General features: G+C 44.6%; 1 protein-coding gene across 2 annotated transcripts; it reads left to right on the top strand.

Moving 5' to 3' along the window:
• Positions 1–4,487: 4,487 nt before the first annotated feature.
• On the top strand, positions 4,488–20,064 carry LOC128436926 (hexokinase-1). 2 transcript variants are annotated; one of them, XM_053418864.1, is made up of 18 exons: positions 4,488–4,936; positions 7,151–7,313; positions 9,791–9,939; positions 11,253–11,372; positions 11,535–11,630; positions 11,738–11,837; positions 12,006–12,189; positions 12,476–12,631; positions 12,708–12,941; positions 13,697–14,001; positions 15,167–15,315; positions 15,500–15,619; positions 15,706–15,801; positions 17,024–17,123; positions 17,256–17,439; positions 17,656–17,811; positions 18,971–19,204; positions 19,914–20,064. In XM_053418864.1, the coding sequence occupies exons 1-18, from the start codon at positions 4,874–4,876 to the stop codon at positions 20,062–20,064; spliced, it is 2,760 nt and encodes a 919-aa protein (XP_053274839.1). In that variant the 5' UTR covers positions 4,488–4,873. The 2 variants fall into 2 exon arrangements, with proteins under 2 accessions (XP_053274839.1, XP_053274840.1); XM_053418865.1 differs by lacking the exons at positions 4,488–4,936; positions 7,151–7,313 and adding an exon at positions 8,092–8,465.
• Positions 20,065–22,506: the final 2,442 nt, after the last annotated feature.

Consider the following 22,506-nt stretch of genomic DNA (forward strand, 5'->3'; position numbering starts at 1 on the left):
GTAGGGAGGCACTTCAGACTATATATAGCTTTCACCCCCAAATTTTACTCTCATTCTGCACTTTGGAGATGAGGCGTGTGTGTCTGTACCTGCACATTTATTAAAAGTGCTCCGAGGTATGTTCCATGCACTGGTTTCTCCAATTAAACAAGTCGTTATCTTAAACGGCTATTTTAAGATTCAAATTACATCTTTTAAGCGTCTGTTGACATTCAGGAAGTTCTCAAAACATCCTATCACCGGATTTTCTGTCGACAGGACGACCTCTGACCTCGTCACTGCAGCAGCACACACACACAAACACACAAACAATATTCATTCAGGCCACAACAGAGGATTTGAGATGGTTTGCTGGCAGATCTCAACCCTGAGAACCTGACGAGACCTTTTTAGGTTCCCTGAGACATCCCGTCCTCCTCCACACGTGTGAGCAGCACTCGGGCTATTTTGATCTGCAGCGCCTCCGTTACAGTGACCCCCCCCCCCCCCCCGGTTCCCACTGTACAGGAGCCGCTGCAGCTTTTTATATTCACACTATTTAAGAATCCTGTAAGTGAGGATTGAGAGGAAGAAAACATGTGTGTGTCTCCTCGTCTTCTGTCCAAAGTCCAACACAAAGGAGGCCGGGGGTTCACTAACAAGACGACAAGTGGTTGTGTCTTCACTTTAAAAGATCACCGGCACTTTTCAGTTTAAAGGAAACTGGTCTGAAACTCTGCTCACATCTTAATCCATAAAATACATGAATAAAAACTCATAAAAACATTTTACATATCTTTGTTACCAAGCGGAGGATTTAGACATGTCCGATTACTTTGGCGACTCCCAGTGGAGGAAAAAAGAAACACACAGATATTAGTCAGTAGGAAAGAGGAGTTTAACTTTAACCAGAGGGGGAAATCAGCAGTTGTGCATTTTTCCCCTGAAAAATAAGAAATGTAGAAAAATGCCCTATTTTGCAATGTTTAAATAAGTGTGTGTGTGTGTGTGTGGGGGGGGGGGGGTGACATCCTGGATCCGGCCCTTAATTCACACCAGCAGCAGAGTTCTTCCAACCTTCATTAAGTTGGGGGAAATGTTGTTTAATTCTGATACAGGGGTTTATTAGGATTGAATAACTCATATTTAAGACTTTTTTAATACCTTAATGAATCAAATTTAAGACCTAAGACCTTTTAAAACATATTTAAATGATTCTAACCGACTTCGTATGTTTTCTCCAGCCCAGAGAAGACTTTAGATTTATCATCTGAGTCAGATTTATGAAGAAAGAAGCAGGAAGTTGTTCACATCAGACATTCTAAGATACATTCCCTGGTTTTGAACTTGAAAAGCAGCAAAAATCTGTGTTTCTCCTAAAACCTCTGGATTCTCCTGATAAATAAACAAATACAATAATAACAGATATTAATCATGTGTGTGTGAGACCAGTTAACAACAGGAAGCGTCCTTTCAGCTTGTAAATAAAATATAAATGTTTAAATTCAACATCAAGGCCCCACTGCTACGTCTCAGTTAATATTTTAAAAGTTATTCTCCAATTCAACGTCACACTTCCATAAAGTTGGATTAAAATAGAATATATTGGTCAGATCTTTTTTTCCCTCGGGTCAAACTCCACAGACACTGGATCCTAAAGGATTTGTTTGTGTCTCTTTTCACTTTATTAGTAAAGTGAAGTCAACAAGTTACATTTCATTCAGTTTGTCGTATTCAAGGTGAAATGCTGCCCCCTGCTGTTATTTATCTGTAGCTTCAGTGTGGCTGTCTGCCTAAATGCTGTTTATTACCAGTATAGATAACTTTGATATTTACTAGGCTAAAAAAACTCAGTATTTTGTTGCATATAATAACGATAAACTTTATTAAAATTATTTTAAACTGTCCTTCTTAAAACAAGTTTATCAGATGTTTTGAAAACATTAAACACTAAGTCAAAGCCCAAGATAAACATTTATAATAAAACTTTATTTTTATATTTAGAATTTTAATGACGGAGGAACAAATCTTTTTTAAAACTGGGATATATTACATTCAGAGAACGTGGATTCTGATTAAATGTAATTCTCACCATCTCGTCCTATTTTCTAAAACCCAAATCTTTCAGCTGCACAAACATTCTTCCTCTCCACTGTTCTGAGGAACATATTTATGAGCAGAATACATATACTTATACACATATATATATATGAATATACACTTAAGCACATTTAAGACTTTTTAAGATCTAATATTCGGCTTTTAAAAGTTTTTAAGCTTCGTAAAACCAGACAGAAACACATTCCTGAAAACTATCCCTTCATGAGCTTCTACAGCACAAAAACAAAAACCTGGTGTGTGTGTGTGTGTGTGTGTGTGTGTCTCCTGCTGATGCTCACTCCTCTCTCTGGCCTCAGCACACAGCATGTTTGTAGTGGGAATAAAGGAGATTATTGGAGCATGATAATCTGAGGGAGAAGTTTGAGGGGCCTCGTGGCTGCAGAGCAACACTCACTCCTCACTCTGGACTTTCATGGACTTTCAGACCAAACGAGCACAAACGACAGAAAAGTATTATAACAACTGTTTTTCTACAGTTTCTTGTTTGTGACTAATGAGGAGAGACTAAGTTATTGGATAATAGGTCAATATTTGTGTCCCAGTTCCAGTCGACCGCAGGAAGCTGTTGTTTACAGTTTAGTTTGATTGTAAACAAGAGATTCAGAACAGCAACATGCTTATCGGTCATAATTAGCTCTGTGAGTGTGTTATTAATTTCTCCTCCATCTGACTTCACAACAGAAAACACTGCTGCACAGAAAAGCATCATGAATAAGATTTAAGATAAAGTGCGACAGATGTGAAGGAAGAAGAATTAATTACACTTCTACATTATTGAAGATCGGTTCAAGAAGCTGAATCGTTGAGATGTTTGACCAAATTCAATAAATGAGAATTTACCAAAACACATCTTAATACTTTTGAAGGAAAAACATTTATAAATTTGGACTTCAGACTTTTGAAGACTCTGGAACAAGCGTCACTCTTTGTAATGATCAGGAACTGTCGTCACTAATGTGATTAGTTTGCTGAGATTATTCCTAATCCATCTGTCGCTTTAATAATATTAAATAAAGTCTGTGGGACAGTTTACTTTGACTCTTCCTCTGGTTCAGTGCTTCACTGGTTCAGTGCTTCACTGGTTCAGTGCACTGGTTTCCTGAGGACATGTTCAGTACTGGGTTTGTGTGTCAGGACTCGGACACAAGTGAAGGTCGGTGGAGAAGGTCACCCTGAAGCAGCCATGACACCACGCTGGATACTCTGCCTGTGAGAGGAGTGAATCAATGTTAAGCCCCCCTCCTCCTCTTCCTCCCCCTCCTCCCCTCTCTCTCTCTCTCTCTCTCTAGCCCTGTGGGGGAGAGACAGTACAGGGAGGTCGTTCTTTTCATCCATGCACCCTGTGACCCCCCGGCTGCAGAAGACGGCTCCGGGGGGCTATGGGCCGGACTCACAGGCATCCATCTATCCTTCTATCTATCCTTCTATCTATCCATCTTTCTAATAATGTCTGTGTACATTTCTCTGTGGTTTGATTGCTTTACTTTCCCTTTGTTTTTATATATATCACCTGCTTATGGAACCTTTAACTCCAGCCTTCATGTCCCTTTACTGTATTGGAGGCTCTTTTGTGGGATTTGAACCAAGGACCCGCCGACAAGACACACGACAACAAAAAAGCTTGTGAAGAAAAATAGTGATCAGATGTTTTTCCAGTTGTCTTCTGGCTTTAGTGTTGTTATCACCTTTGCCAATGAGGTTGTGTTTCCACCTCTGTCAGTTTGTTGGCTGGTTGATGTGTGTGTTTGTTTTAAAGAAAGGATAAAGTCTCCATTACATTTGGGTGTGGATCCAGATCAGCAGAAAATGATTTGTGCCTTTCCATAACTCTTATGAATATTGAAAAGAGACTTTTCCATCTTCCCAAGGTCAGGAGTGAACATCACTGCCCAGTTACCTGAAATGAGAGGTTTTAAATGTTGTGATTCTGAAGCAGTCACTGGGAGTTCTGGTCTGAGGACTGGGACACCGTGACAGGAGATAAGAAACCGTCCGTCACGAGTCGGCCTCTCTAACGCCTGTCACAGTTGGTCATGTGATGCTGCGGGGGGGTGATGCAGCAGGACGAGCGGTGATGACATCATCGTGTGGCGGCCCTGTCCCCCTGCACGTCCTCCTCTGGGTGCCATGGCAACGTGAGGGAAGTCTCATGCAGGAGCAGCTTCCTCCCTCAGCTCAGACCCCCCCCCCCCCCCTCCCCCTCCCTCTCTCTCTCCCTCCCTCTCTCTCTCTCTCTCTCTCCCCCTCCCTCACTGCTGTGGGAGAAGCCCCCTCCTCTCATCCGCCCCTCCTCTCCTTCACGTTCCCCTGCTCGGCCAATCAGAGAGCTCGTTGGGGGCAGGGTATAACAGAACCACCACTCCAGAGCAGAGCTGCTGCATCTCCCCAGAGCTAACAGGGAGCCAGCCGCTCAGAGGGAGGAGACACACACTAACCCAGCCTCTGTGTGTGCTTGTGTGGCTCAGTGTGTGTGTTTGTGCTGTGTGTGGGTGTGTGTGTGTGTGTGAGATAGGGGCTGTGAGTGTGTGCCCGTCGCAGACTAGCAGGCACGACCACTGCTGCACTCCTGTTCCACCAGACTTCTTCTCTTTAACCTTGCTCTGTGCCGGCGCTGGGCCGCGGCCTGCTTCCTCCTCCTCCTCCTCCTCCTCCTCCTCCTCCTCCTCAGGATAAAGAGGGATCACTGTGGGGGGACGGCAGCCTTCCTCTCCCTCCTCTCTGCTCTCTCACCGCCTCCTAGTCGCTGACAGCTCCTGGCGGACGTGCAGCCACGATGATAGCCGCTCAGCTTCTGGCCTACTACTTCACCGAGTTGAAGGATGATCAACTCAAGAAGGTGAGTGTGAGAGGCGGCGGTGGCTTTGTGTGGGAGAGGAGGAATGTGTGGGGTGACAGCGGCCGGTTGGGCGGACATGGACGCCGGTTAACATGGCAGCATGTACATGAGGCTGTGGGGCGTATCAGGCTGGGGGGAGGAGGGGGAGGAGGGAAGTGGAGGAGGCCATGATGAACTCTACCGGGGATTTGATGGTGTTCTAGTTGGTTCAGGTGGGTTCACGGTGTTGGACGTGGTGTCCTTGACGAGGGCTGTGGTGAGTGATGGTGGTGACGTGCTGCAGACAGACTCTCACCAGCGAGTGTTTCCAGAGCGTCGGTTTCCAGAGCGTCAGAAGCAGACAGGTGTCTGTGAGCGGCCGTCGGGGGAAAGTCGTGATGCCGTCCCTCCCTCCTTCTCACTCTGTTCTCTCACTCTTCCCTCTCCTCCCTCGTTCCCCTCGTCATTCTGTTATTTCTGCGGGCGAACACACAACGAATTCATCAGCAGAGAAATGAGAGCTGGATGCAGAGACACTGACCTGAGGATGAGTAGAAACCAGCCACCTGATTGGATGAGAGAGCGGCAAGATGTCCCCGGGGGGACGGGGAGTGGGCAGAGGTGGAGGGGGAGTGATGTCGTGCGTGATGTCACTGTGCAGTAGTTGCACGAGCCAATGATGAAATAGGCCGACGTAGCGTAACCTGACAGTAAACTCTGGATCAGACTAATATAATTAATACTTTTATTATGAGCCTAAATTACTTTAAACACATATTTACAGAACTTTAACCTCTCACAGAAAAAGTGGGTTCATCTCTACGAACTGAAAACAGGAAACAATAACGTTTAGGGTCGTGTTGCCACAAATACGTCATAATGGCATCACTCAACTTCAAATAAAGGTTAGAACTTTACTCAAGGGCGTCTGGATTTAATGTTTATATTATGAACATTTTGTATTTAGTTTTATCTTATATTTTATTATATTTTTATACTTTTCCTCCATCGTTCTGCTGCTGTAACGAGTCGTTTTCTCTCCGTGGGATCGTTACAGTTTCTTTAAGGATGGTAGAGAATATTAAGGATGTTTGTTTTCAGTATAAAAGAAAGACGTTGAATAACTGAACGATTAAACTCCCCCGACAGACGTGTGACGAGGACGGGAATAGAAAAACACATCTTGTTTTCTGCTCATTATTTTTAGGAAATCGTCTCAAACAGTTTTTATGACCCTCACATTACATCTGTCTTTTTTCTGAGAGGCTAAAAATAGAGACGCTTCACAGAGAGGCCTGATGGGAATAAAGTGTGTGGACAGAATAGGCCGGTGTGCCCCATGGCATGCACTGTGTGATGATGTAACAACAACAGTGAGTGGCCAGAGCAAATCCCCCCCCCCCCCCCCCCCCCCAAAACACACATGCCCTAATTAGATGCATTAACTCTAATGCAACAATTAAACTGCACAGAGTGGCAGTTTTAAACCCGCTGATTATTAAAGCCACTGGTTTTTGTTAGACATCATGGAAACATCTGCTCGGGTTCCGAGGCTCCTTCACATGATGTGTTAACATGACTCAGGGGAAAGGAAGTGGTCACACAACGCGAGGGCTCCTGGCACCAGGGTTGAACTTTGGGTTGAACATTTCAGGGGAAGAGGTCAAACTCTTCCCGAGGAATAATGACCCAGGAAACACCGACCGGCCAATGAGCTGAGGTCAAACTGTTATTCTGTGTTTGTGCTGCAAATTAAATCGAATGGAGGACAAAACCAACCACAGTGGAAATGCTTCTGTCACTGTGACTGTGGTTATTGTCCCTGAAGTTAAAGTTTAGTCAGTTTAACACGTGGTTATTGTCTCGAGTTAATCAGTGACACAGCATGAATTTAAACTTGATGCTACCAAGGCTACCGGCTCTGCACACTGACTTATTATCCTGAGCGCTGCCTAGACAGCAGGGGAATGTCTTCACCTGTGTGTGTGTGTGTCTGAGTGTGTGTGTCTGTGTGTCTGTGCTCAAAATAACTCAACAAAGCGGTGACTAAACAAATAATAAAGAGACAATCTAAAGTTTCTATTCATCAGAAAGTTACAAACCCCTCGTCCGGAAATATCTTTAAATCGATTGCCGTCTAAACTGTAAATGAACCGTTTTTTAATAGTTTTAAATGTTTAGGTTTATATTTTGACCCGTCCCTGACCCCCCTGTGTCTGTGTCCTCCTCCTTCAGATCGATAAGTACCTGTACTCCATGCGCTTCTCGGACGAGACGCTGAGGGACGTCATGAACCGGTTCCGCAGGGAGATGGAAAACGGGCTCGGCCGTGACACCAGCACCACGGCCACCGTCAAGATGCTGCCCACCTTCGTCAGGTCCATCCCCGACGGATCAGGTAGAGTTCACATCCAGAGCCTCAGGGAATAAAATGAACAGTAGTAGTAATTTAACATTTATGAGATATGAGGGAAACATTTGCTTGAACGTTCTTCACGACTTAAAGCAAAACTTAGAATTACAATTACTTGATTGAGGCGTCGCTGCCAACTTCACGTTTAGATATAACTTGGAAGTTATTTTTAAATAAGAACCTTTTAGTGACTTTTCTAATCCAATCAAACAAATAAGTTATTGCTTAACGTGCTCGAAGAATCTGTAAACAAAGATGGCCGACATGATGCCTCCAAAAAGTGAAGCCAAAGCATCTTGATCGCCCCCTGATGGCCGGCTGCAGTATAGGTGATAAACGCTGCCTCCTTCATGTTATTGGATGGGACGAGGACCATCCAAAGATGGCTTCTGTCATTTCTTGTCACAACAGTATTTTCCACAATGTGTCCCATGATAGTTTGTCCTTTAACAACAGGACAGGTTGACGTGGATTATAAACCGTCTTTAGTCAGAACTGTAAATTGATTTGTTTTGATCTGTTATAATAAAAAAAGGGGCTGATGAGTTAACACAAGCCTCTTTGTGCTCTGGACGTGGACTCAGTAGATCTCCATTGTTTCAGCCTCTGGGCCGAGGAGTTCAAACAACACAATCACATGACGTCTTCGTCTCATAGCACACAAACACTGATCCAGTCTCGTCAAAATATTCTGAAAAATAGATAGTTTGGAAAAAATGGCATGAAATCTTGTTCTATAACATTATAAGAAATAAGTAATTAATGATGATTCTGTGTGTAGACCTTCATGCTGCCATCTTGCCTCGTCCTTGTTAGTAAACAGTGTCCAAACACAGACAGAACATCAAGTGGTTGTCCTATGAGCCGAGGCCCGAACAAGGAGGGGACGCTGTCACCTTCCAGCCGTCTCTCACATTATAAATAGCTCCAGGTTTCAACTACAACACACTGTGTGAAGACAGGAAGCAGAGCTGGAGCCACGGGAGCTCCATCAGCTGCACCAGAAACGTTCCTCCTCTGTAACCTGAGCTGAGGTTCAGTGACAGATAATCTAATTCCTCTTTCCCTCTGAGCGACTCAAAGGACAACGGGTGAATGAAATCATGGCTGAGCTCTAATGAGGAGTCACAGAGCACGGTAAACCTTCCTGTGTAATAAGATTAGTCTACGAGTAGAAGACTCAAATGTGACAAAGACCTGCTCATCTCAGTGCTGCTCTCACAAATCCAGTGTCAATCTCATGTTTAAACTTTAGTCCGTTTAGAGTTGAGTCTGAGACACAACTGAGATCCACAAAGCAACTCAATCACGTCTGGGGAAGTCGGACTCTACTTGTAATGAAAACAATGCAGATGATAATTTAAATAAACACTGTGGGGAAAAATCCAGTAAATCCACAAATCCCATAAACTTTTACTGGGTGAACTCTTCAAATGATGCAATTCCAGAGGGTTTGCCAACAGGAGCAGATTTCTATTTATATCCACGAATCGATGGGACTGGAGTGCAGGGTCGTGGTGGGACGCGACTATCACCTGGACACGTGATCTGCCCTCAGTCAGAAACACTTGTGGATGTCAGGCCCGGTCACAGCTCATTCCAGGCAGGTCAAGGGGATAAATAGCACAACGCAGCAAACACTAAAGTCACAGAGTCACCGAGTGAAGGACATTGTTTAGTTGGGAGGACGGATTCTTCCCGACTTGAATCAACACCACGAGGTCACAGGTCAGATCCCACTGCGCAAACCACACACACGTGTTATCGTCTGCATTGTGAGTCACTTTGGGTCAGTGTCAGACAAATACAAAATAAGGGTATTTAGATATTAGGGACCTTTCCCCCTTCAGTTTTTGAGTTTTGAGATTAGAATTAAAGTGCCACAGTCCAGACAAGGTAACTCTCAGTTTCTAATCAAGACAAAATCCTGAGTGGCACCAGGTTGTGAGTAAATATTTCAGTGGGTGAAATGAAAGCAGCTGTGACGCTTCTTCTCTCTGTGGAGGATCCGGTTACATTCGGGCTTCTTGCCTGGAGCAGCAGACACCTCTGGCCTTTTCACAATAAGAGCTTCAGTGGGACACCAGCTGAGTTGCTTTTAGGCCATTTTTCCATTTGTGTCTCTTAACGGACGTTTCTCTTGTCAGGCCTCAGGTTCCGACGGGATCAGATTCTATGATCGACTTCAATCGTTCTCGGTTTTATTTCACACACGCGGGACAGATCTACTTTATTCAGACAGACAGCTGTGATCTGCGTCCAAATAATGGGAAGAGAAAGAAACTGATGGACTTTCCATTGTCCCAGAAATGTTCTGGAATCTTGAAATTAGTGTCGTGAAATTAAAAACACATTCTCTCCTTGTTAGTAGATGTATTGTGATTTGCCTCTGGTATCTGGACCTGTATCCTGCTGACAGGTGTGTCTCACAGACCTTTCATGTGAATCTCTCATTCTGTCAGAAAAGGGAGACTTCATAGCGCTGGACCTCGGGGGGTCTAACTTTCGGATCCTGCGGGTGAAAGTGACGCGGGACAAGAAGCAGCCGGTTCAGATGGAGAGCCAGGTGTACGAGACCCCGGATGACATCATCCACGGGAACGGGACTCAGGTGATCACATGTCTTCTATCTTTACCTCTGCCAAGGAGGTGAAGCCCCTCCCACCTGTCAGCACGATCGCACAAAAACTAATTAACGGATTTTCACAAAACACAACGATGCACTTAGAATCTTTCAACACCTCTATAATGTGAAATAGGACATTTAAAAATAAAAATAAATAAATCAGGTACATTTAGGAGATTAACTTTAACTGGACCTTTGGACCCTGGTGGAGGTCCAAGGTCAACTGAGGACATCCGTGTATTTTTAAACCTTAGGGTTAAACTTTATCGATTTTTCCTAAACAGACAAAAAACAAAATCGATGGCTGTTTCTAAAAACAGGCACCAGACTGTGTTTAACATGTCCCGGTGTTGTAATCCCTTTTATCAACACAGCCCGACCCAGGTCACCCAGAGGATTCTTTCTACTCAGTGTTTGCCCCGGCCTCACTGAAGGTCAGGCCACAGATCACTTTGTGTAAAACTACCTCTGCAGTAACACTGAGAGCAGAGAGCGTCACACCGAGCCTGACCTACACTGAACCTGCACAGAACAGCCGGCGGGCGCAGTGTAACACGATCACCAAAACATGGACGCCCCGTCCGCCGCTGCCTGATTGGTCCAGAGCGGGACGGAGACGCAGACAGGACGGGACAGATGCTGTTTAGTTGAAATGTGGAAGGGACAGCTGCTCAGAAATGTAACGTGATATATGAACAGGTTTGTTAACAAAGTGGCTCAGACGAACCGGAGGATTTTAGTTAAATATTACATTTTACTCAGACTTTCTAAGAATATGCTGGTTACAAAGATTTAGGTTTTAGAGAAGAGATCAGAAAACGTGAACTGCACCGAAGTCTGGACATTTTCCTGAAAGTGCCCCCCCCCCCCCCCCGTGTAATTGTCCAGAAATTGTCAGAGTGAGTCCATGTGAGAAAACAGCAAGAAATATACTTCAATAATTCAAACTGAAATAATACAAATACCTCAGGATGGAAAACAGGAGCCGTACTAATTCAATTTCTGAAAACAGCTTAAAGAAATCAAGTTGATCACAAGATGTTTGTAAAGCTTGTAAATCAATCACATCCAGACTTTTGAATCTGTCGACACAAGTATACCTGAGAAAAAACTAAATAGAAACAGAAAACAAACCTCTGTCACTCTCATACTCTTACGTCAACTGACTGCTGATGTGTTCTGAATGAAAGTTGGGTGTGAGGTCTATATGAGAGAAAGTCTTATATTAACAGTAAAGTGTCTAATGTTGTATCGTTGTGTATATCTAACACAACTGTTGGAATCTCCTCTGTTCGCAGCTCTTTGGTCACGTCGCAGACTGCCTGGCTGATTTCATGGAGAAGCAGAAAATCAAGGACAAAAAGCTTCCGGTCGGATTAACCTTCTCTTTCCCCTGCGCCCAGAGCAAACTGGACGAGGTAAACTTTATATAATGTGTTGTATAGAATTAGTTTTAATTTCTCTAAACACGTTCTGAAAAGCAGCCAAATGTCCTTTTTGATGATGTCGATAGAAAAACTACTAACCTGTGAAACCTGGACCTTTACGTCTTGTCTCTCATGAAACCAATTGTCTTACAGGCAGTCCTAGTGACATGGACAAAGAAGTTTAAAGCCAGTGGCGTGGAAGGAATGGACGTTGTGAAGCTTCTGAACAAGGCCATCAAGAAACGAGGGGTGAGGGTTTTATCCTATTCAACTATTCTACAGCTGGTTTGTCCCCTGATGGAATAGTTGTGTTAGAAATGTGTTAGTTGTGTCTTGACAAATCTTGTTTTTTCCAGGACTGTGACGCCGACATCATGGCGGTGGTCAACGACACGACCGGCACCATGATGACCTGTGGATTTGACGACCGGCGCTGTGAAGTGGGCATCATTATAGGTGAGGACTCGACCCCACAACCTGATGGTTCTGTGCTGTGAGAAACACACTTTCTCATAAGATCTAAAAACCTTAACACCAGCTCGTCAAAGAGCCGTGAGCACAGTTCTACATGTGAGGGCACCAAAGCACAAGTCATGTGACTCCCACTGCTCTGCCTCCATTCAGGGACGGGAACCAACGCCTGCTACATGGAGGAGCTGCGTCACATCGACCTGGTGGAGGGAGACGAGGGCCGGATGTGCATCAACACCGAGTGGGGGGCCTTCGGGGACGACGGGTCCCTGGAGGACCTCCGCACAGAGTTTGACCGTGAGATCGACAGAGGGTCCATCAACCCAGGGAAGCAGCTGTAAGAATTCCCTTTGAAACTCAAGGTTTAGTTTTTGGGCAGAAATCTTTTCTTCAAAAACGTAAAGTAGAAGAAAGCACAATTCATCAAAGTGTTCTGCTTGAATTCTTGGGGAGGCTGTGGGAGGATGTTTCCTTTTACACACTACTCTAGAAATGATTTTTTGTTCCTGAAGCAGAAACATATTGTTATGTCACATAAAAAGAGTTCAGGCCTCCTGTCCAGCAAAGTCCTCTAAAGAGAAGATGCATCAGCTGACACAAACCGGTTCCTTCCCTGTGCTCAGGTTCGAGAAGATGGCCAGTGGGATGTACATGGGGGAGCTGGTCCGACTCATTCTGGTGAAGATGGCCAAAGAGGGCCTGCTGTTTGAGGGGCGGATAACCCCCGAGCTCCTGACCAAAGGGAAGATCGAGACCAAACACGTGTCTGCCATCGAAAAGTGAGTGAGCAGAGCGACTCGGTCCTGCAGGTGCGTGGACGGCCTTCTTAATAATGATGAATCCCTCTGATCTCAGGACTAAAGAAGGACTGAAGAAGTGCATGGAGACCCTGACCAGGCTCGGGGTGGAGCCCTCGGATGAGGACTGCCTGGCCGTGCAGCACGTGTGCACCATCGTGTCTTTCCGTTCGGCAAATCTAATCGCATCCACGCTGGGAGGCATCCTCTCTCGCCTAAAGGAAAACAAAGGAGTGGCTCGCCTGCGCACCACCGTGGGCATCGACGGGTCGCTCTACAAGATGCACCCGCAGTGAGTAGCACTTCACACAGGAGGTCAGGGGAGAGTTACACACAAGTGATGCTCCGAGGACGCAGCGTCTTCATGTTTCACATTCAGGACCAACACAGAGACAGAGGCTAGAAACCACAGCAAGGAAAGAGTTCAAATAAATCCTTCAACCTAGAACATCTGACGAATATAGAGGAGTTTTAAATAATAACTCCTCGTCAGATAATCTAGGCATATCTAAGGTTAAATCAAATCATGACACTTTGACCTTAATTTTCAAGAGTAATGATTCTGAACACAAACGGACATTTACTTCTTTAGGTTTTGTATCTGGACACAAACAATAAAGCTTAATTTAATGGACAGCACTGAACTACGGGTCAGTGATGAGATTACATGAGATTATGTCATATTATGATAACAATCCAGAATAAATCCAGATTAATATCAAGGTCAATGATTTCAAAGACATCAACCAGCTCCATTAACTTGATTTTAAATTCAAGAATATGTCCGATACATATTTTCTGTGAAGTTCTGTACGAGTTTGTCTTCATTTAGAACTGAGATAAATCAATGGAGGTGAGAAATGAAGTAAATAATCTGAATTTCCCTCTGGATTAATAGAGTATCCATCTATCTATCTATCTCTCTATCTAATACCATCCTCTCACATGCTGCTCAGTGTCTCTCCCCACTCTGTCAGTCTGTGACAGTGTGGATCCCCTAAGTGAAGCCTCCCTCTTGACTGTGGACCTCTGCTGCTCTCTGATCAGATACGCCCGCCGCCTGCACAAGACGGTGCGCCGCCTGGTGCCGGACTCGGACGTGCGCTTCCTGCTGTCGGAGAGTGGGAGTGCGAAGGGAGCAGCCATGGTGACCGCGGTGGCGTACCGGCTGACGGAGCAGTCGCGCCAGATCCAGCAGACGCTGGCGGAGTTCCGGCTGAGCAAGGCCCAGCTGCTGGAGGTGAAGAAACGCATGAGGGCCGAGATCGAGCGAGGCCTGAAGAAGGAGAGCCACCAGGAGGCTGCCGTCAAGATGCTGCCCACCTTCGTCCGGAGCACACCCGACGGATCAGGTGATTAGAGAGAGACACGATTTTACATCCGTCATATTATTCTACTAAAATACCATAAACTGGCTTTTCATCACAGAGTAGAAGCTCGTGGAGAATGCAGGGAAAGTATTTGTAAAATCGACAAGTCACCGAACTTTGTATTTTAATGGGATTCGAGACATTGCTGCAGTTTATTGATCAGATTCTGGTTATGATCCGAGTGGAAAAGAAAGATGGACGACATGAGGGCTTCCCAAAAGTCTATCGGTCTCATTGGGCCCCCTGGTGGCTGGCTGCAGTATAGGTCATAAATAAGCCTCCTCCTTCTCAAAGATGGTTTCTGTCATTTTACGAAAGTCCTTATCACACTGATGTATGTGTGCGTTTATGTCTCTGATAAGATCAGTTTTTTATTATCTGATGCGGACTGAGAATTAGTGATTGACAGCTGACTTGTGATTGGTCGATAGTAAGCTCCCCCGATCGCCGCTGTGTAGACTTTGTCTCAATATTCGTAAAACAGAGTCCGCTGGAGGAGGTGGAGACGTGTCGTCCATCTTGATTTACACTATGACCAGGAGGCAGAGCGGGTCACTCACGAAAGGGAAGGTCGGGGATTCGATCCTCTGATTTCCCAATCTGCACGTAGAGGTGTCCTTGATGCTGAACCAGATATTGTCCATCAGTCCATGAAGACCAGAAACTATTTATAAGCAGATCTTCCGTTTACACCAGGTTTCAATGTCTCACGTCAACAAAGAGCTAAACAACCGGAGGCTTCACCACTTGGCAGTTTTCCAAAAGTCAAGACGAGACTCGACGCAGATGAAGCAAGAACAAGAGAATCCGGCTCCTCTGCATTATTCAAAAAAAGATCCCCAGTCCTCCCCCATCACGCCATCATCAGATTAAACCTCCATTATGGTTTACAGCTAATGACAGTGGAGAGATTAACGACACAGACCAGTTCAGACAAGAGCAGGACCATTTCAATCCAGGAGGAAAAACCTCGGATTTCATTAACAAAACTTGAAATGTTCCTGCTGCAATGAAAACCTGCGAATCTTTAACCTTTTGAATATTCAACTCCTGGGTTCTTCATTTCAAAGTTAAAAAGTCGATTCCCTGGCACCAGATTAAGATCTGAAGCTTCTCCTGCTAACGAGAACGTTCTTGTAAAACACAGAGAACGGAGATTTCCTCGCTCTGGACCTCGGAGGAACCAACTTCCGTGTTCTTCTGGTGAAGATCCGCAGCGGGAAGAGACGGTCGGTGGAGATGCACAACAAGATCTACCAGATTCCCATAGAGGTCATGCAGGGAACTGGAGAGGAGGTAAAAAAAAATCGTCTTTTCAGCTTGGAAATAGATTTACTTCCATTTCTATTCACTATAAACCACATTTGGAGGATGCATCTATCTATGAGGGTGTTTCTAAACCATAGAAACCAAAGTATGAGCAGAGCAAACCATATCTCTACGTTTGCTAACCGCTAACAGTATCTCTCTCTCTCTCCAGCTCTTTGACCACATCGTGCACTGCATCTCCGACTTCCTGGACTACATGGGAATGAAAAGTGCTCGACTGCCGCTCGGCTTCACCTTCTCCTTCCCCTGCCACCAGACCAGCTTGGACGCAGTATGTTCTCCACAAATTGCCAAATTTTGCAAAGCGTTTATTTCCGCAGTGTGGATTTGTCCTCATGAGACTTGTGTGCTCTGCAGGGGAAGCTCGTCACCTGGACCAAAGGCTTCAAGGCCACAGACTGCGAGGGCGAGGACGTGGTGGAGCTGCTCCGGGACGCCATCAAGAGGAAAGAGGTAACGTGAGACTTTTATTATCACTGCAGCAACACAGAAAACAGCCCAGTGTGTCCACTGCCCTCATGATATTTACTGTTACAGGAACGTGCTGCCACAGTAACACAACTATTCCCACTGAGAAAGAAACTTGTTTTTAAATAATTAAAAGCTTTAACAAATGTTTTTTTTCAACCATCTCCATTCTATAACTTTAATATCTGCCATTTTCCTGCTCATTCAAATTAATATCTGCTGCTTTGCTGATGCAGTTCTCATCTCGAGGGTTTGACTCTTTAACCGTGTTCATCGATGTCATTGAGTGATTTCAGATCCTAAGTGCTTTGACTGGGAGGTGCTGCTCACTGTGTTTCCACTGCAGAGAGCTACTGGTTTATTCTGATAAAGTAGAGAAATTAAACTAATGTAAATAATGTGGGGGAAGCAAAATGAAATGTTTAATAGAGCAACATCGTGTTAGGTGTCTGCAGGTTAAAGTTAACTTTTTAAGACGATGATGAATAATATTTAAGACAGATCTGAAGATTACTGAAGAATACATAACTGAAGATAAGGTGAAGGAGTCGAATTTAACTTTTCATATTCAAATGTGATCATTTTGAGATTCTTACATTGATTTCACACTTTTAGATGGAGAACCCAGTAAGTATTAAGTGACTGTAAATCAGTAACCGGCAGGTAAAGCATTGAGGACCTGGAGCCGTGTGTGGTTATTGTGTTATAAACAGCATGTTGTAACACTGGGAAGCGAGTGTGTCTTTGAGTGTCTGCTCGTTTGGACTGAGAATCACCAGAGTGACGACAAACATGATCCAAACATGATCCTGTGTATTGTGTGAGTGTGGTGGAGCTCGTGACGCAGCTTGTGTATTTGCTCTGGATTCGGCCTGTGGAGGAATGTGAGTGAAGTGCATGCTGCTCAGTGTGGTCAGATATTAATCCCTCTGTCAACACGCCCCTTCCAATTGTTGGACAGAGAACATGGAGTTTAAATGGCTGTCAGGCACAATGGAAACCTGGAAACATAAATAAAGCATTTGAGTAATAATCTGATATTTTGTGCCTTGCAGATAAAGAGAAATGAAATAAACTGTGTCTCTGCTTACGGATTTGTTGGATTATTATAACACAAAGCATGAATCATGAATAGTGAGATTGTTTGAATGTGGTTTCCTCGTCCGTCGCCCTGAGACCAGTGTTTCTTGTGTTGTTTGTGTTTTAGGAGTTTGAGCTGGATGTGGTGGCCATAGTGAACGACACCGTGGGCACGATGATGACTTGTGCATACGAGGAACCCACTTGTGAGGTGGGACTGATCGCAGGTGGGTTTTAAAAACAACCGCTTCTCCAATCGAAAGCTGTTTCCAAACCTGGACTCTAGAGAAGTTTCTGTACGTCATGTATTTAAAGTGTCCGTTCAGTGTGGAGGTTGATGGACGGTTGTGTCCTCTCAGGGACGGGCAGTAACGCCTGTTACATGGAGGAGATGAAGAACATCGAGATAGTGGACGGGAACGAGGGGCGCATGTGCGTCAACATGGAGTGGGGGGCGTTCGGAGACAACGGCTGCCTGGACGACATCAGGACGCAGTACGACACCTCGGTGGACGAGAACTCACTCAACGAGGGAAAACAAAGGTCGAGTGGTTTTAAATGTTAAAGTATATCTGAGTATTTGAACCCTTCTACTGTCCATGTTGAACTGATTCACACTTTGCCAGTTCATGTCGTAGCTGGATCTAAAAGCAGTTCTGTAAAATCAACCCTCCTCCCGACTCTTTGAATTTCTTCAACGGGTGTTCTGTCAGTCTTGCCGCGATCTAAAGATTTGTCTCCTGGTCTTCTATTGGTCAGATACGAGAAGATGTGCAGCGGCATGTACCTGGGAGAGATCGTCAGGCAGATTCTGATCGATCTGACCAAGCGCGGCTTCCTCTTCCGGGGACAAATCTCAGAGACGCTGAAGACCACGGGCATCTTCGAGACAAAGTTCCTGTCGCAGATAGAGAGGTGAGTGGCCCTGGTTATCTAGAGGCAGACAGATCAAGACTATAATGAGGAGGTGTCAGAAAGGAAGCAGATCTAAACTTGATAAAAACCTGTGCAGGACACAAGTGATGAAAACCAGAAGACGAGAATGTCTCAGTTAACCCCTTGTAGACGAATGTTGCAAATATGCCTCAAACCCCATTCCGGTCTTAATGCCGCCGAGGTAACGATTGTGCCTGATGGTGCAAATTCTACACATACCAAGGAAGGTATTGGAAGCACTCTGCCTCCATCTAGTGGGCGGAGTGGAAAATACATACTAGCCCCTTGGGACTGTGCAGCAAAGTTATTTTGAGGTTTTAAGTTGTATTTGAAATACTGTTATGATGGAACAGCAATGATTGTACAGAAAACATATGTTGTTATTCAATGTCAAGCAAAAGCAGCATCAATATAATAATCTACATACCAACATTTGTTAAATTAAGGTTATGCCCCATTATGCCTAATGTCGCTAATTTGCCTCATACCTAAATTTATATCTATTGTATATGCTACATTGAAATGAACAATCTCCACTTAATTTAGCATCTGTATGACAGGCCAAAAACACAAATAATATTTTTATATAATTGGAAATTAGTTCAGGCAATAAGGGGTTAAGGGTCCACAAACATAACCTCTCTGGGACTTGGGAGGTAAAATAATTTCATAGGAGCGTTAACTGGTCTGCAGACAATCTCGTCTTCTTAAAACCAAACTTTTTTGTAGCACTCAAAAACAAAAGAAAGTTGTATTAAAGTGAACGGACCACATCACTGCTGGTTTTATCCTTTAACAACCGTCAGATATGAAACATCTGAAACGTTAAATATCTGCTCGTGTCTGTTTATGAACAATCTCTGGTGAAAACGTGATAAACAGCTGCTATGATTGAGAGGAGAACTGCATGAAGGCTTGTGCTTAAGCAGCATTGTTCACAGAAAAGTAGCATCTAGAGGATAACACATCAGTGAATGAGGGGGGGGGGGGCGACGCACTGTGAAGACTTAGTTTATACACCGTCTAAGCCCACCTTGGCCTCTGGGAACAGCTGTGAGGGATCCGGTGACTTTACCGCTGTCGGCTGACCTCTGACTCGCTCCCCCCCCCCCCCCCCCCCCCCCCCCCCGCTCCACAGCGATCGTCTGGCGCTGCTGCAGGTCAGGGGCATCCTGCAGCAGCTGGGGCTCGACAGCACCTGTGATGACAGTATCATCGTCAAAGAGGTGTGTGGCACCGTGTCCCACCGCGCGGCTCAGATCTGTGGAGCCGGGATGGCTGCCGTGGTGGACAAGATCCGTGAGAACCGAGGCCTGGACCACCTGGAGGTCACCGTGGGCGTGGACGGCACGCTCTACAAGCTGCACCCACAGTAAGACACAGGAACAGCATGATGCTTCCTTCTTATGTCCTTGTATCCATCAATCGAGAACATTGGACATTTTTAATCATAACTTTGTCACACAGACAACAGACATGTAAAGGAGACGTATAGTTTTTCAGTGTTTCTTTCCACTGGAGCGTTATATGGTCTTTTTTTGAGAATGTAAAAGTTAAAAAGCTTAAAGTCGAGAAAACCTCGGCAGCAGAGTCACAGAGTCGTGACGAGGAGAGTCGACCGCAAAGGTTGATGAAGATTTGGTCTTTAAAGATAATTAAAACATCTTTAAAAAGGTTTAAAGCTTCAAACATCCAATTTCAGTTGTCAGAAATCTGAGAGCAGAGAAAAACCCAATCCCTAAGTCCTGCTCTCCAGCTGAAGGACCACACATCGATAATCGATATTAATAATTATTATAAACCACTTTTAAAGTACTTTCACAAAGACATCTTGAGGCTAATATCCTGGTTCTACTGTAAATGGAGAGCGGACTCATTGAGCAGGATTAATGTGTTGATGTTGTTCGCTAGACAACTGCAGTAACACAACTCTCCAGATGAGGTCGAGCTTCTTCGTCCTGAGTGGACTTCCCTCGCTCGGCTGCTCGTCCTCGTTCTCTCTCTGGACTGACAGAGCATCTATTGTTTCTCTGAGCGAGCTGCCTCCTAACCACAGTTTCCTGTTGCCCTCTTGCCCTCAGCTTCTCCCGGATCTTCCAGCAGACGGTGAAGGAACTCGCCCCCAAGTGTGACGTCACCTTCCTGTTGTCCGAGGACGGCAGCGGCAAGGGCGCCGCCCTCATCACGGCCGTGGGCTGCCGCCAGAGAGAGCTGGAGGCGCAGCAGCACTGAGGAGCTCCGCCATGTTTGTCCTTGAGAACTACCTGCTGCTCCACCGTGACCTTCACCCCCCCCCACCCCCCGCGCACAGCCCAACTCCATCTCCCCTTGGCAGCCGTGACTCCACCTCTGCCCCCCCCCCTGGCCCACCACCACCACCACCACCTCCTCCACAGCCAGAGAGACATGCTGCATGCGTAGGGAGTTAAAACTGAGTATCTAAATATTTATTTATACAGCACCAGAGGTTTTTATTATTTCCATGTTTGTACATTTTCCTCGGTAGCTTGTCGTTAAATCGGATAAATCTAAACTCCTTAGCCGTGCAATATTTGTGTATTGCTAATTTTATTTTTTTAATGGAGGCAAATATATAATTGTATTTATATAACTGAGGCCACTTTGAATCCCAGAAGGTCATTAGGATTTTTGCACCATAGACAAAATGTCTGCACTTTTTATATATGAGGGTTACAGCTGCAGCATTTTGATGTAACTTCAGAACGAAGGACGTCCTTCTCCCCGAAAGACGAAACTCCGCTGGTGCAGAGAACCAGCTCCCGACACAAGGGCTCGCTGCAAAGGTTGAGTGTGAGAGTCACGGCTGTTACAACCATCGTCACACCGCGTGCTAAGCTACTAACCCCCCCCCGTCTGTGTAACTGTCAGTGTAACTCACATATTAACGTATTCCAGCTGCACCGTTCCATTTGTTCCTCAAGAGCTGAGAGAAAAAAGCCCCCGGCGAAAAAGAAAGTGATTGTGTATCCTGTGGCTATTTGTGAACTACTATACTTTTGGTGTTGTGATGAATCCCCACTTCTACTCATTGTTTGTGCAAAGAGAATAAATGTATATTGGGCCAAGAGACAACGTGTGTGGACACTACGAGCGCTTCTGTGTGTGTTTGTGCCGAGTGTGTCTCCTGTAACGACCTGTAGCTTTCAATGTCCACAGCTCTGTCCAGACTGCATGCCTTACATTAAGACGGAAGGAGAGTGCTGAGATGTTTTTCCTCTTTTTTGTTTTATTTTTTACATCAATATAGATTTGTGAACAACACGGTGAAAAAGTGAATTCATTAAATTATATTTTGTCGTGGAGTAAATCCTGGTGTCTCTTTCTTTAAGTGTTCACAACGCTCTGAATCAAGTACACGAAGCCCCGGGCACTTAAAGAAGAGCAGGATTATCTTCTGGTGAAGTTTGAGCTGCTCTGTTGACGAGTGCTGAGGCTCAGCTCGACCGCAGGCAGCTGGGAGTCGAAGGAAGGAGGAGGAGGAATGATCTGAATATTTAATGTGAATTTCCATAAGAGTGTTTTTTGTGAAATTCTGCAGCAGGAGAAACGAGGTGCTGTGGATTTCGAAGGACGATTTAAAGACGTTTCTATTGGACATTGTTACAGCACCAAACAAAATGGCTGAGAGCTTCACTCGAGTCGTGATTCCTCTGTTTCTCCTTCAGTCCATCACGGAGGACGTTCACCATGATGACTCTTTACTGCACAATTCACTAGGTCACTTCTACAATTGGTTTTTACTAAATTACTCATTTAGTCTTTAAAATGTCCTGTAAATTGATCAGTCTATAAGTCAATCTACTAATGTGCAACACAAATTTTATATTAGTAATTAAAGATTACTTTTATTATAACCAATCTTAAAAATCTTTTTCTAGAGTCACTGATTAAATGGGTTTAATCGATGCAAAGTCAGGAAATTATGGAACACGGTGTCTTTAAACTTAATGTTTAACAAAAAGACTAAATTAAAATCCCTTTCACACAGTGATTTTAAGGGATGAGTCGTTCGATGCCGATACCCACCAATAGGGATTTTTTTTTTTTTAGATACCCGTACATTGGCTGGTATGTATTGGGGGGAAAATATGTTGTTATCAAACTCTAACGACAAAGAAATGTGATTGAGGATTGATATTTTACAGTTTCACCACAAATGGGGTTATTCCTCTGATACCAGAATATGAATATTAGCGGCTTTGTTTGTTTGAGTGTAAACAAGCAAAGGGGACACGAGGAGGAGTCGTCCGAACAGAAATTTAACCGGATCTCTCTGTATGAAGGAGAAGCTGGAATCAGAGACCGATTAACTGAGTAATAAAACATTAGCAGGTTAATTTTCTGTTGACAGATCATTGGATTAAAAAGCTGATCAATATCTCGGCGGAGGAAGTTATGTTTTTTGCCCCACGTTTGGTGGTTTGTTTGTTTGTTTGTTTATCAGCAGGTTTATTGAAAAACTACTGAACGGATTTTCCTAAGAACTTGATAGAGAGAGAACTCCGTAAAAATAACGGGTGGTTTGACATTTTCCCTAATTTCTCAGAGAATAATTCATGGCTCTTAATGAAAAACATTCATCTGATCTGAGAGATACTCACTGGTTGGCCTCATGTGAACATTGTGGTTTCAACCTTCCTCGTCCAGGCAGCG

The sequence above is a fragment of the Pleuronectes platessa genome, chromosome 3 (assembly GCF_947347685.1).
Source record: "Pleuronectes platessa chromosome 3, fPlePla1.1, whole genome shotgun sequence".
NCBI lineage: Eukaryota > Metazoa > Chordata > Actinopteri > Pleuronectiformes > Pleuronectidae > Pleuronectes > Pleuronectes platessa.

Excerpts from the sequence above, each read along its gene's own strand:
- LOC128436926 (XM_053418864.1), top strand. The coding sequence starts at position 4,874 with ATGATAGCCGCTCAGCTTCTGGCCTACTACTTCACCGAGTTGAAGGAT. Across the intron at positions 14,002-15,166 it reads GAGCACACCCGACGGATCAG|AGAACGGAGATTTCCTCGCT; the intron begins GTGATTAGAGAG and ends TGTAAAACACAG. Across the intron at positions 15,316-15,499 it reads TGCAGGGAACTGGAGAGGAG|CTCTTTGACCACATCGTGCA; the intron begins GTAAAAAAAAAT and ends CTCTCTCTCCAG.